Raw genomic sequence first — 15,006 nt, 5'->3', positions numbered from 1 at the left:
TTAAAATGCTGTCTCGGTTGGCCTTCCACATCCACCGACGCAGAGCCTGTGACCACACCACGCTGTTTCATACAGGGGCTTGAGCATCTCTGTTTTAGTATCTGTGGGGTTCCTGGGACCATTCTCCCTGCCCCCACCCACCCCCCAGAGATAGCAAAGGATGCTGTGTATTGCTTTCTGCTCAGAACTCGATGTCATGTGCTTATCTATCCCATGACAAAGCAAAGTAAGTATTGCCTAATAAAGAGCTTGTTTTGCATACAAATTCCAAGGGTCAGGAGCAGATGGGCAGGGAACAGAAGATAAGAGAATAAAGGTTAACTAAATGGCAAATGACCAATTTTGTAGTCTGGAGAACAAGGGATGGTTTTCTTTCCTCCCTTCTAAAGTCCCTCAGGTGGAACTTGGAGCAGAGTGGGTGACTGACAGGCTTCAACTAGCCTTTAGAGGAAAACCACTCTCCTTGCTCGGGCACAGAAGTCAGTCAACTGAGTGGCCTGAAAACACTGGGATCAGGGTGGAGACCACGTCAGAAAGAGGGGAGGTGCCTGGCGCAGCTAGGGGGTTAAGCACTCCTTCCCGACTGCGTGACCCTGGACCAGTGAGTTAACCTCTCTAGGACACCATATTTCCCACTGCGAACTGGGAATGCCTCACCCTTAAAAGGGTTAAGGAGATTATATACAACAAAGACACTGGCAACTCCTTGTTTAGTTTTTAACACCAACAAATAGTCAATAAATGGAACTGTTCTACTTCTGTGGGACCCCAGGCATCCTGGGATCAAATGCCATCAATCCCTTCTCCACTCGGTCAAGAAACAGAAGCTTTTTTCCCTCTGGCCTTTAGGCTTATAAAGGACTCGGTGCACCACTTACAGACGCTGAGGCAAGCCGGCGCCGATGAGCACGATGCGTGGAACCAGACCACTGTCATCCATGTCCAGGCCACTAAGGTGAGCTGCCAGTCAGCCAGAGCTGAAAGGGCCCCGTTCCGTTTCCCCAGCAAGCTGCCAGGCCGAGAAAACCTGCCATTATGCCTCAGCCCTGCTCAGTGGCTGCCCTCATTTCACTTTCAAGGCTTTAGCCCCGGGTATTTTAATTAAAGGACTTAACTCCAAAGCAGTCTTGCTGGTAGCTCTTAGAGAAAAATCGTAATGAGGCGGTGTTATTGGATTTGCTTCAGGTTGTTCAAATATTTCCTCCCAGATAGAAAAGCAGGTCAAGCCTCCCCTTAGCCCCACAATCCACAGATGTCTGATTCCATTTCCACTGTGTTTTGTGTTTGTGCATAATTCACTGTCTGCCAGCAAATACTCGAGCACTCCAACACCCGCCGTCAGGCTGGGTTCTGGGGGGCTCAAGAGAGGCCACGCATGGCTACGATCAAGAAAGCACTGTCTCGGGGAAATACAGGCAGCCCAAAGGCCCCACAGCAGGTCCAAGGCCACCCACCTCAAGGAGTCAGAAAGCCTTCTCAGAAGAACCATACAGGCTCAGACTGCAAGGACGAGCTGCAATCAGCCAGGCAGTGGGTGCAGGCTGTGGCTTTGGAGAGGAAGGGTTTCCAGCAGCAGGGTCAGGAGATGCAAGAGGTGGAAGCAAGGAAAGGCACAGTGTTTGGGAGGAAATGCACATCCTTCCAAGGAGAACCTAAAGGAAGACGACGAACCAGGAGAGGAAGGAGGGAGAGGAGAAGGAAAGATAGGCACGGCCTGGCCCCTCCAGCAGCACCGTGAGAAGTCTGGGTTTTGTGTTCCCTGCAGTGGGAAGCCTTTGCAGGGTTTCCATCAGAGGAGTAAAGCGATAGTTTCATGCTAGAAGGATCATACAGGCTGCAGGGGGAGGCGAGGACTGGAGGCTAGAGCCCAATACAAGCAGGCAGCAGTCTGGAAAGGGCTGAGGGTGTCCCAGATCACGAACTCACCAGAGGGCAAGGAGAGAAGTGGGTGGATGCCTTATGGGTGGATGAAACATTCAGGGTGTGGAAGAAAGGGACAAGCTTCAGACAGCAGTGGAGTGGCATGGAGCTAAGAATGGCTCCTGAGCTCTAGCTCAGGCCGCTGGGACTCTGGGCCTACCTATGGCTGGAGAAGCAAGGTGATCACTTCAATCCTCAGGCAGCAGGCCCAGAAAACAGCCACCTTAGAACAGGAGAGCCCACCAGGGTTCTGCAGCAGCTCCCAGCGGCAGGGGGACAGGAGCGCCACCTGGTGGCCCGCCACCTCCGTCACATGGGTGGGGGCAGGGGCGGGGTGGGGGTGTGATTCTGCCACCCTCCATTCCGCTCCGTCCACCAGAGGTGCTGTCTGCTGTGTTCAACGCACCATCGGCACAGGAGAGGGTAAGCAAAAGCTGCAGTCTCACCAGACGCCTAGAAAGGAACCGCACCTGCCCACTGTTCCAAACCCACGCCCTGCCTTCAAAGGCACCAGGCATGACCTGCCGGGGTTACCTCATTTACTACCCATGACCCTGAGAGGGAGAGGAGCGTCATCTCAGTTTTAAGGATGAGCAGCTTCTGGGGAAGGCGGTGCTGATGCCGACCCTCTAAAGTCATAACGGGCCGGGAAACCTGCACTTCCTGGGCCCTGGGCGGCCTTGTCCTCTAACTGGGTCTCATCTGGAAACCAGCCGTGCGCAGCAGAGCACACAAGGGGCTGGTGGGAACAGGGCAGGGGGCGGGCAAGCAGTTCCGGTCCTAGCCCAGTAACATCCAGCCTCAGGCTCTGGTGGCTTTGGCGACGCAGGGTCGCGAGTAATGCTAACAATTCTTAATGGAGACACAGACTGCCCTGGTTCAGAACTCACTGCTACGGCTCATTAGCCAGTGCCTAGGCAAGGAATTTACTCTCTTGATGCCTCACACGCTTCCGCCACAAAACAGAGCCAATAATAGGACCTACCTTGTAGGATTACCGTGAAGGTTATATGAGTTAATAGATGTAAAACTTAAATAGCCACCTTGAGTATATAAACAGGGCTCCCAGGTGGCTCAGCGGTAAAGAATCCATCCCCCTGCAATGCAGGAGACAAAGGAGACGTGGGTTCGATCCCTGGGTTGGGAAGATGCCCTGAAAAAGGAAGTGGCAACCCACTCCAGTCTTCTTGCCTGGGAAATCCCATGGACAGAGAAGCCTGGCGGGCTACAGTCCAATGGTGGCAAAGAGTCAGACACGACTGATCACAGAGTATAAAAGCTACAGAGGATAACCCCCACTCCCACCCCAGACTGGACAGGAGAGAAGCTCGATAACAATACACTCACAAACTAGGGCTGACTGTGTTCACAGCACGGTGCCAGGGTGCAGCTCAGCCTTGCCCCAAGGAACCCCTCCTCTCTCTGGTCCCCCTCCTGCTCCGTAAGGCAGGGGCGGGCACCCTCAGGCAGCTCATCACTCGACTCTTCAATCCAGAGCCCTGAGAATTCAAGGATGCAGCTCTCAGGTGAGAAAAGAGACATAGCGTATAAGTGGGGAAGTGAGGGTCTCTAACTTTGCCACAGCGGGGGCAGCCTGAGCACCAAGGCATCTGACCCGGGAGGGCGGAGGAGCACATCCGCTCCTTAACCATGTCCAAATGCTGCAAACTCGGCACGGGGTCAGCGGCCCAGGTCCAGGTGGCAAAGCGTGAACACGGCAGACGACAAACAGCTATTTTCTCGAGAAAAGTGGTGCTGTCCCCCCGGCCCAGGCCAGCCTCCAACACTCCTATATTCTTTCTTTCAAACCAACTTGAAACTGCCCCAAGCACAATGAGAAGTGAAGGGCCAAGTTCCAGAGCCCACCAGCCGCCAGCACGCACATGCACACCATCAAAAAGGCTTAGTCAGACGCAGTGAGCCAGGAGAGAGGCGGCTGCTTGTCAGCCTGCTGGGAAACACGTGGCCACAGCAGTCCTCTTCCAGCAGTCTTGCCAAGCTTCCGGGATGATTTGTGGAGGAAGAAATCAGAAGTTAACGCATCTCTGTGTCTTTGTAGGCACACCTCTACTATGTCACTGTGAAGATTTTCACAGAAGCTCTGGAGAAACTGGAAAGCCAGCCAGCGATTCAGCAGGTGCTCAAACGCCTCTGTGACCTCTATGCCCTACACGGCATCGTGACAAACGCGGGCGACTTCCTCCATGACGGCTTCCTGTCTGGAGCCCAAACAGACATGGCGAGGAAAGCCTACCTGGACCTGCTCCCCCTCATCCGGTGAGTGGCTGCCCTTCACCCTCAACCCTCTGTTCATTTCAAACACCGAAACCTTCAGCCCCAAAATTCTTGCTAAACGGGGGTCTGGCAAAAGCAGCAACAGTCCTGGACACACTATGGATTAAGAAAGGGGGAAAAAAAGGGAAAAAAATTACAACTAAAATGTTTCAGAGTAAATCATCTAGCTACTTCAAACTCTAACATTATCTGGCAATGATAGAATCTATAGAATATGAATAAAATAAAGCATACTACATATTAATACTGTGTATCAAGAATAGTATTAATGAGTCTTAGTCTTAGCTGGTACTTAAGGAACACTGTTTACCAGACAGTATGCCAAAAGCTTGTATATGCATCATCTCATTTGATCCCGATAGGCTTCTGAAGTGGATACTGTTAATTTCCCTACTTCATAAAGGGGAGAAAGCTGGGACTTGGGGTTGAAGGTCACACAATCAGCCAGAAGAGCGGCAGGGCACAGTCTAGGACCTGTCTGCCTCCAGAGCACGTGCTCTTAAACTGCGTGTTAAAATGAAGGCTGGGCTGTTGTTTATTTCAAATATATCCTTATTTTTGTTGAACGTGCTTAGTTGACTAAACTCACTTAATACTCCCTCAGCTTCAAGATGACATTTTTAAGATCTCGTAATTCGTGTCCTGACTTGTAAGACAATTTGTGGTTGCCCCGTCACTCAGTCGTGTCTGACTCTCTGCGACTACATGGACTGTAGCTAGGCTTCACTGTTCTCAACGATCTCCTGGAGTTTGCTCAACAATAATATAGTTTTTACAGACAGCATAAAGCAGTGCAGTTTACCACTGTGACATACTAATGCAATTTCATCCTGTCACTTTATATATAATCAAAATGATCACTTTAAGAAAACCAAAGCCCCAACATGACCAAGATACTGGAAGAAACAGAAATTATTACTAATTAGTAACCATTGTCCATAAGATGGAAAAGGAGACAATCTGAGACATTGCTTTTCTGAGAAAATACGATGCCTGCTGTGTTTGTTGGGAGCCACGCAGGGCATGACGCTTAAGTGTACGACTCTTCCCCTAAAACCTCCGATAGTTCACATCATCAAGAATAAGAGAACAAAAGAAAAGGGGACTTCCCTGATGCTCCTGCAGTTAGGACTTCACGCTTCCACTGCAGGAAGCAGCCACAGTTTCAATCCCTCCTGGTCAGGGAAATGAGATCCCGAATCCCGCAAGGCACAGCCAATAAAGATTTGAACTTAAAAAAAGAAAAAAAAAAAAAGATATTCATGAAGGAGATTAAAAAAAAAAAACTAGACCAACTTTTTATTTTGAACAATATCCAACATGTTACATGTGACTCCAAGTTAGTGCTCACTGAATTGAAACTCAAAAATTATCAAAACTACATCAGATGTAAAATTATGTGCCAGATATTAAACTTTCTCTAATAGAGAAAATCCAGTAGCATAATTGAGTACTGCACACTTCAAGCCCCAGTGTATCCACCTTTCTGAAACGCTTGGCATTTAAAGCAAGTGAAGATGACCACGTCCTAGCCCTGACTGTTGGTGATAATGAAACACAAAAGATCACCGATTAGCATGATTTTTTTTAAAATTTGCAACAGCATGCTGGGTGCTTCCCTTGGCCCCAGAGACTTACAATTCAAGACAAGGCAGCCAGCACCGACACAAGCAGGCTCAACGCACGCAGGCATCAGACCCGCACGTTGGTCTCTTCACCTCGTGGTTTCTGGAGTAAACTTCCTACTGCTGCTGGGCAGTTAGGGACCTGAGAGACTTCAGGCTTTTACCGTCCCGTGTCACAATTCCACGCCTTGATTATTCAGCACCACCCTCAGATTTCTGAGATGACAAACGGAGGATGGCACACTGCTCTAAGTGACACTAAGAACCAGCTCTCTGCGTCACAGTGATCAGTGGCTAAAACAGTTCTCAGCGGTTTAAACAGTCGTAAAATCCCAGGGGTGACACTTTTAGGCAAAGACGGCAGACTGAACACGCGCATTTACTTCTGTTCCCTCCCGAAACCCTACTAAAAACATCAATAAATTACTTAAAAAATGTTAAAGGCATAAACCCACAGAGAGAGAGTGCAGGAGAGGGAAACAGGGAATCTGGAGAGGAGATGGACAAACAGTGACTCAGCAGGTCTGACTACACTGAGTCACAAACCAGAGCAGCAAAAGCCGAGAAGCCGTCAAGGACAGAGCCCAAGAACTGCAGCACCGCGGCCCTCTGGCAACAGGCCTGAGGGGGCAAAGACAGGGTGGGCTGGAGTCTATCTCAGAAGGAGCCGAATCCCTGGTTCCCCTCCTCCTCTCTAGGCAGGTGTAAAGACCTTCCCTGACAGAAACCTGGCAGAAGGCTGAACAGAGGGTCTGCAGACTAGAAGACCTCAGGCTCAGTTGAGGGTGAGGACCATTGGGCTACCCTACAGAAACTAGGGGCCTGAAGCCATGTTTATAGGCTAATGCTGACAGCCGTCTCCCCCAGCCCTCTTTTCCCACATTTGCATGCATGCCAAGTAGCTTCAGTCGTGTCCGACTCTCTGTGACCCCGTGGACTGTGGCCCACCAGTTCCTCTGTCCCTGGGATCCTCCAGGCAAGAATACTGGAGTGGGTTGCCATGCCCTCCTCCAGGGGATCCTACCGATCCAGGGATCAAACCTGCCTCTCTTATGTCTCCTGCATTGGCAGGCAGTTCTTTACCTCTAGCCCCACCTGGCAAGCTCCATTTTCCCACAAGTTCCCAGCAAACTGGTGGCCAGGCCAGTGTCCTATAGGAAAATGACATCATGGTCCTTCTCTGGAGAATCTGACCAGTCCAAAGCAGAGAGAAGTGAAGATACCGACACGGGGGTTCCCCAATGGTCCACCCAGTTCAGCCCACAGGGAATTCCACACTGACAAGTACAGCAGGCTTCTAATCAGCTAGCCTGTCCCACTCTTAGCTATGACCAGGCACTCAGGGATTGCCAGCACACGAGGAAAGCCCGTCATAAAAGACAGAGACCAAGCAGGAACAAGGCAACTCCAAAGACACAAGAGAATCTTCCTGGTGAAAACTTTTTTGAAAGATCAGTAACATCCTCAAAGAGTTCACAGGACATATGGCAAGCAGAAAAGAACGTCATTTCTTAAGTAATATTCAGAGAAGAGCAACAGAAAGAGCTCTGTGAAATCAATGACAGCGAAAATGAGAAGCTCAGCTGAAAGCCCGGAGGACAAAGCTGCAGAAATCTCGTAGAAAGCAAGCATACCCAAGACAACAGGAAAAGGACAGAAGATAAAAAATAGTAAGGGGACTGACCCTAACTGTCCATCTGAAGAACGGGACTAGAAAGAGAAGACAGAAAATACTGAAGGGAGCAAATCATTAACAAAATAGTGCAAGAAAACATTCCTCAAATGAAGCATTCGAGTTTCAGGCTGCAAAGACCAGAGGAGAGGAAACGCACACACATGAACTAGGCCAAAATTTAGGCAGCAGCACAAATACTACAAAGGCAGGCCAGCAGGGCAGGGGGTCAGGAGCGCTGCGCTGCGGAGGGGCAGGGACGGTGGTGATCTGCAGAAAGAGCTGAAGGTGGGGAGGGAGGAGGAGCCGTGCGGCTGGCTGGGAAAAGCGCACTCCACGCAAAAAAGAGGCACGGACGCTGGCAGGCAGAGCATGCGCGACACGCCCACCAGGGAAAGAGAAAAGGCCGCGGCAGCTGGAGTCGCGTGGCTGAGGCGGAGAATGAGAGCAGAGGTCAGCGAGCTGCCGGCGTGCTGGGAAGGGCAGCAGAGGGGCTGGAGGGCACGGCAAAGACAAGACTCTGCCCTCTGCTGTGAGTGGGAACAAGGAGGGTTCTGAGCATAACCTGAGGGGTGTCTGTAAAGGATCACTCCAGTTGCCATGTTAAGAACCCACTGGGGAGGGGGGAAGGGTGAAAAGCAGAGCGGCCAGTTAGGAGGCTGCCCCAATAAGCCCGGTGAGAGATGCTGGTGGACTGGACCAGCGTGACGGCACTGGAGGTGGGGGGAAGTGGTCCAAGTTTGGGTTTATTCTGGAGACAGAAGGAGATTTGCTAACAGATCCGACATGGAAAGGAAGGGACCGAGAGGAGCTCAGGTTTGGGGCCAGGACCAAGTTGCCATTTACTGTAGACGGGGAAGGCTACAGGAGAGCCAGGTTTGGGCAGGGTGGACAGAATGTCTCGAAGATCAGGAGGATGCTTTCAGATACATCAAGTTTGCAGAGCCCACTAGAAATCACGTAAACCGTTAGTAAGCAGGGGAGGCTGGAGAGAGAAACTCGGAAGCCATGGGCGTGCAGTTGGTATTGAAAGCCACCAGAGGGACAGTATCACGTGTATGAAGAGAGAGGCCTAGGCACTGAGTCTCAGGACCCTTCAAAGACGAGGAGGAGACGACCTCGACAAAAGCTGCTTGAGTGGAGTGGAGGGAATGAAAACCTGAATCTAGCCGAGAACAGCCAGACAAGAACAACAACTGGAAAGAGCAAGCGTAAAGAAGCTTGACACTTTCAAGGAGTTTTGTCACAAAGGGGAGGCAAGGTACAGGTGAGACGATGGGGAGGGAAACAGAGTCAAATGAGTGTTTTGATACAGATGGGAGAAATGGCAGCCTGTTTGTATACTGATGGACACGCTCCAGTACAGAGGGGAATTTCGACATTGCGGTGGAAATACAGGAGAACTTCTGGAACACGGCTCTCTATTGGGCAAGCGGGGAAGGTGTCCAGTGGACAAGGGGGGACTGGCCCGAGCTGGTAACTAGGACAGTGTACCTGTTTAGAGAGAGAAAGCCCCGTATGTTTAAATGCACGCTTGGGAACTTGTGGACTCCTCTTACCACTTCCATTTTCACTTCAGTGAAACGGGACTCAAAGTCATGTAGGTTAAGAGAGATGGGGAAGTGAGTACCACAGATCTGAGGATCAAAGAGAAGGTCGGAGAGAATCACCTGAGAGAATGAACAAGTCAATGAGTTCGAACCACCAAAGAATGATTGCCAAGTAGCAAATAGGGCCCACTCCAGTCTTCGGTGCAGTCAGTATTGGTGTCTTCAGGCATATATTGTTACAAAGGTGCAGCACAAAGTTGGTGGAAAACGAGATATAACAAGGGATGGTGTTTTGCTGAACAAGTATGACAATCAAGAAAACCTGCTGAATGTATCTTGCAGCGAGTGAATATAACAGACCATGGAATTTCAGATGGATGAAGAAAGTGGGACCACACAGATAAGGGACTTGAGGCAGTAGGTGCGAGCAGAGTCAAAGAATTATGAACAGCACTGTAGGAAAACCACGTCTTAATAATGAGAAAAGGCCATCCAGGATCAAAGTAAGTACAGCATCCCACGCACCTCAAACGCCGAGTGAGATGAGGGTGAGGGAAGAGTGTAAACAGTCATGTATTTCATTTCATATCCTCTGCTAAAAAAGGGAAGAGAAGCATGTAAACAAGTTCTTAAGTAACTTCATTCCATAGGTTAAAAGAAAACAATTTTGCTGCCTGAAAGGTAAAATGAGAATTATAGAAGTCAGAGTAGTAGAGGGAAAAAGCTAGAAAGACAAAAAACGGTGAAAAAGAAAATGGCTGGGCTTACGGTGAAATGAAGACACGGATGACAAGCCCCGGTGAGTGACCCCGGCAGACAGAGGGAGGCTGCAGAGATCAGTGGAGGAGAGTCAAGGAACTGAGACATCAAGCTCCAGAGGAACTTGTACACAGACAGTGAAATCACTAACAGTTAGGACAGAAGGGCCAGGAGAGCGATCCCTGTGCCAGGAGAGGTGGTGGGAACACGGCCGAGCTGTGGACAGAGTACATCTAAGGTCATAATAATATACAGAATACACAGCCCTAACAAGGTAAGCACTGAATATTAGTCTAGCCAAAACTGACTATACTAGGAGGCAGGAAGACCAAGGAGAGGAGGCAGAGGCTGGGGATGGGGAGGGCACGGTGGCGCAAGCGAGGAGAGGGGTGCTTAAACAAATCCGTATCTTCTCTAACAGGCAACAGATGGTATCTAGCAACACTGAACAGGAAGTAGTAACACAAAAGACACTGAGAGGTGTTCAGGTCAGTTCCCAAAACAGCCGCTAAGAGAGTAAAAGCGACTGCCTCTAGGGGCTGGGGGGAAGAAATGGAGGTGAGACACAGGGATATGCTGATTTTAAATAACAAGCCTTGAAAAACTATTTGACTCTTTCTACTGTGTCTATATAACTGATCAAAAATTAAAACTTCCAAAAAACATTAAAACTGAGCTGTTCAAAGAGTGGATAATGATGCAACTTCTAATTAGATGTTGTTAGTCACCATCCCAGATGAATCGAGCATTCTAATATACTCACAAACACTCTTTTTTCCTTTCAGGAAGGATGCCATCTTGTTAACTGATGCTTTTGACTTCACGGATCAGTGTTTAAATTCAGCGCTTGGCTGTTATGATGGACATGCCTATGAACGTCTGTTCCAGTGGGCTCAGAAGTCACCCACCAATACTGAGGTAGCTGACTAGAACACTTCATAAATTACCTAAGAGAGCAGGGAACAAGCAGCAACTATACCTCCATGCTTTCCCAAGGCAATCGATGTCCATTAGGTTAGAAATTGCTTGGCATAGTATATCTATTTACAATATTTTAAGAATACAAAAAAAAAAAAAAAAACCAGGAGCAGGGATGTGGCCTGGCAGCGTCTCTGAGTTTGAACTGTAATCAGCAAAATGCACTGCTCAGAATTTGGTGAAGGGAATTAGGAGGAAGGACCAAGCTCTAAATCACAGCTTGACATACCCAAGGGCATACACACAGAGAGGCGGCTGGCGTTTAAGTAACAGAAATAAGACAGACGACTGCACTGACTTAACCATCTTACTTTCAGCCTTTTAACTCAGTTTAGTGTTGATACAGCAGGTGTTGAGAGGGACCAGAAGCTTGGGGGGTGGGGGGTTGTCTCTCTCAGATCTCACCGCCTGCGAGAGATGCCGCCTTCCTCTTTACGGAACAACATCCCAGGGACAGAGGGGGCTGTCGCAGTGCATCAGTATCCCAGGGAAGCCAAGTGAATGACAATTACAAAGGTGGTGACAAGATCCCCAGCAGTCCTAGGAGAGACACCAGAACTCATTAACAGAAGAAGGGGGAGGACCCATAAAATCCTAACAGCCTAGGGCCAGGGCCCCAGACTCTGCTGAGCCTCAAGGGAAATGTTACGAATATCAATGGGTACATTAATTGGAGGAGAGAAATGGATCCTGCATTTAGAATTTGGGAAACCAACATTTAATAGCTGACTTGATACAGATGATCAAAACAAAGGCTCTCTACAGCTACACAACAGGCTATTTTGAATTCTATACTGCAAATGTGTTATTCAGATGATGAAGCTTGCTTTTTTACCTCTTCTGTCAAATTTCAGAAAAAGTGTCTTAACACCTCATCAAATTGGCACCTCTCAGGCGTCCATTCACACTTAGCATGGTGTTAGACTTGCTCTTAACATTCTGCATCCTGTCATACCTCACAGCTTAATTTAACATGGTTATCTTAAGTTGCACCACAACCAGTTACCCCCAAGAAGCTTATCAGATAGAAGGCCAATTCAATCCCTTTCAGTCCTTCCCTGTCTCCAGGAAGGCACCCTTCTAACTCAGCAAGGAAATATCAAGAACTTACCTAAAGACTGTACATTTATTGGTTAGCACAGTCAAGCTACTTACATTATGTTACTTTTTCTAATAATTAGATCTCTGCTTTCTAACATTTAAACCCTGGCCAAGAGCTACAGCGACCCCATCCCTCTAGATTAGCCCCTGTGGTCTAAAGAGACACACATGCCCTTTGATTCTCGAGAGAAAAACCTCCCCTGCCTTAACACCTGTCAGGGAACACTGCCATATCCAGCTCAAACCTGCTTTAGCAGCAATGCAAGGAAGCATGCCAGTTCCCCTGTTCCTCATTTTCACCAAAGAACAGAAGGGGCTCTCTGTCTTTTACTTGTTTCTGCCCTTCTTCTTGAAAGAGTTTACTCTGGACACTGCATGAGGGCCAGCCTGTCTAAATGGGCGTTGCTGACCCGACGCATCAGCACACTGGGTAGGCAACATGCGGACACGTGACGTCCCAGGCACCCTCCCGGATCTCCCGCCACTTGACTGTGAACAGGACGCAATCTGCATCGTCCTAACTCCAGGGCCTACCACAGAGTAGATACTTTGCATTATGGAGTAAATGAACATGGTTCTACGACCTACCTGGGGGGCAAGGACCCTGCTGCACACACAATAACGCCAACTCTCGCCACCCTAGTGTACCTCACCTCGCTAAAAAAGGTGAAAGGGAGAGCAACGTGGCTCTTGCACGCACGCTGATTTTAGGAATGTGAGTTCACACCCGACCTTGAAGAACTGTTTCCAGCTAGTTGAAATGACACTTGTTGGACTACTGATATGCAGCCCCCTCATCTGATATTCAGCCCCCTCATCTTACATTCCCGGCTCCTCTACGGACTACCCAAATAGTAGTTATAGTTAAAGAGTTATTTTCTAATCTGCTGTAGGTAATTTTGAAACTGCAGAAAGAGACATTTTTTCCCCCTCGTTTGCGCTAGCAGAAAAAGGAACACTACAGGTATTTCAAATCAATTAAAATCAAAGCTACTCTGAAATATGCCTCGTGAGACACGAAAGTACAAACGGGAATTTATTTCCCCGACATTTCTACCAAAAGGAAAATGCTATGCTGAGTGAAATGTGTTGGAGCTGGAAGCATCTCTTCTGCCCGGGGGAGGTTAAGTGTTGAGCCCTAACCCTGACAGCAGGATGCACCCCCATGGCTTACTCTCTCCCCGGTGTCTCCTGTCTGTCTTTCCCCTGATTTGGACGCTATCTCAAGCCAGTTTCTTTGTAGTGAACTGCAAAAGGCCGTTCCCCTTCCCCACTCAGTTCAGTTCCGTTGCTCAGTCGTGTCCGACTCTTTGCGACCCCAAGAACCGCAGCACGCCAGGCCTCCCAGTCCATCACCAACTCCCGCAGTTTACCCAAACTCATGTCCATTGAGTTGGTGATGCCATCCAACCATCTCATCCCCTGTCGTCCCCTTCTCCTCCTGCCTTCAATCTTTCCCAACATCAGGGTCTTTTCAAGTGAATCAGCTCTTTCCATCACGTGGCCAAAGTACTGGAATTTCAGCTTCAACATCAGTCCTTCCAGTGAACACCCAGGGCTGATCTCCTTTAGGATAGACTGGTCGGATCTCCTTGCAGTCCAAGGGACCCTCAAGAGTCTTCTCCAACACCACAGTTCAAAAGCATCAATTCTTCGGTGCTCAGCCTTCTTTATAGTCCAACTCTCACATCCATACATGACCACTGGAAAAACCAGAGCCTTGACTAGATGGACCTTTGTTGGCCAAGTAATGTCTCTGCTTTTGAATATGCTGTCTAGGTTGGTCATAACTTTCCTTCCAAGGAGTAAGCGTCTTTTAATTTCATGGCTGCAGCCACCATCTGCAGTGACCCTAACCCTTCCCCACTAGAACTCCTCTAAGTGATTCCCTCTAGATGCAAGCAGTAGAGGCACCACTGGGAATAATTTCTAAACAAGAATCCTGTCTCCCCCCAATTATTCTACTGTAGAAATTTGTTAAATGGTTGCCAGATGTTCAACACACCTACCGATTCACTCGCTCATTCAATCATTTAACAAGTACTTATTGAGCATATGATGTACACCAGAAGCTACGCTAGGTGCTGAGGACACAGTAGAGAACGCCTGTCATAAGGAGCTTAGTTTCAGCCCAGACAGGCAAAAAAGTGAAACAATATCATAAAAGATGAGGGTAGAGCAGTGAAATCAAGACATCACATTAGAGAATAAGGTAGGGACTTTCCTGTGGTCCAGTGGTTAAGACTACTCCACACTCCCAACGCAGGGAGCACAGGTTCGATTCCTGGTTGGGGCATTAAGATCCCATGTGCTGTGCGATGGGGCCAAAAAATAATAATAAATAAATAAATATTTTGAAAAAGAGAGAACAAGGTATAATAAGAACACCCAATTCTGACACAGAACGCTGCTTATTTCATTCCACCTTCTGGTTTCTTGCTTTTTGGTTAATGTGCTCAATTTCAAAGAGTCAAGCCTTTTATTTGTATTAAATCCCCAAAGCAAAATGATAAGCTGTGTTTTTAATTGGCCACCTGCATCCACAATTTGAAATCTGCATGAGAAAAGGAAGGATGCCCTTTGGAAAAAAATGTTTCCCCATATGTTCACCACAAAATAGATTTTAAAAATAAATTTAAAAATTAAGAATCTTATGTAACAAACATTACTGTTTTGAAACTACAAACTTCATGTGAAAGTGAAAGTCATTAATCCTGGCAGAAAGAGTCTGTCTCAATAATGCACTTCTTTCTACTCACAGGGGAACCCTGCCTATGAGAAATACATAAGACCACTATTACAAGGCCGGAGGGCCAGGCTCTGAGACGATCCGCAGCACTGGAGAGGCACCGTCACGTGCTAGTCATACTGCGGCGCAGGTGTCTTTAAAATCTACAGCTATCCATGTATGTGTTGTTTAAAAGAATCATTATCCTTCAGAGACACAGTCTGAAGCGCATGAAATACCTGATTTATTCCAAAATAATGCAGGGGAAGAAATAGGGGGAGTGAATCATTGTTGAAGCTGTTCAATGGGTATGTGGGCGTTTACACTATTTTCTCCACTTCCGAATGTTTGAAATTTCCCACAATTAAAAAAAAACAA

General features: G+C 48.2%; 1 protein-coding gene across 3 annotated transcripts in view; it reads left to right on the top strand.

Moving 5' to 3' along the window:
- ACOX2 (acyl-CoA oxidase 2) overlaps positions 1-15,006 on the top strand; it is a 29,620-nt gene extending 14,614 nt beyond the window's left edge. For all 3 annotated transcript variants that reach the window (XM_052636485.1, XM_052636494.1, XM_052636501.1), the window contains exons 12-15: positions 850-955; positions 3,980-4,197; positions 10,607-10,739; positions 14,662-15,006. In XM_052636485.1, coding sequence (XP_052492445.1) covers positions 850-955; positions 3,980-4,197; positions 10,607-10,739; positions 14,662-14,724 — 520 coding nt within the window. In that variant the 3' untranslated portion in view covers positions 14,725-15,006. The remainder of the gene's footprint in view (positions 1-849; positions 956-3,979; positions 4,198-10,606; positions 10,740-14,661) is intronic.

This window comes from Budorcas taxicolor, chromosome 1 (assembly GCF_023091745.1).
Source record: "Budorcas taxicolor isolate Tak-1 chromosome 1, Takin1.1, whole genome shotgun sequence".
In the NCBI taxonomy this organism is placed as follows: Eukaryota; Metazoa; Chordata; class Mammalia; order Artiodactyla; family Bovidae; genus Budorcas; species Budorcas taxicolor.
The sequence above is the reverse complement of the archived record's forward strand: the minus strand, read 5'-3'. Positions and strand labels throughout refer to the sequence as shown.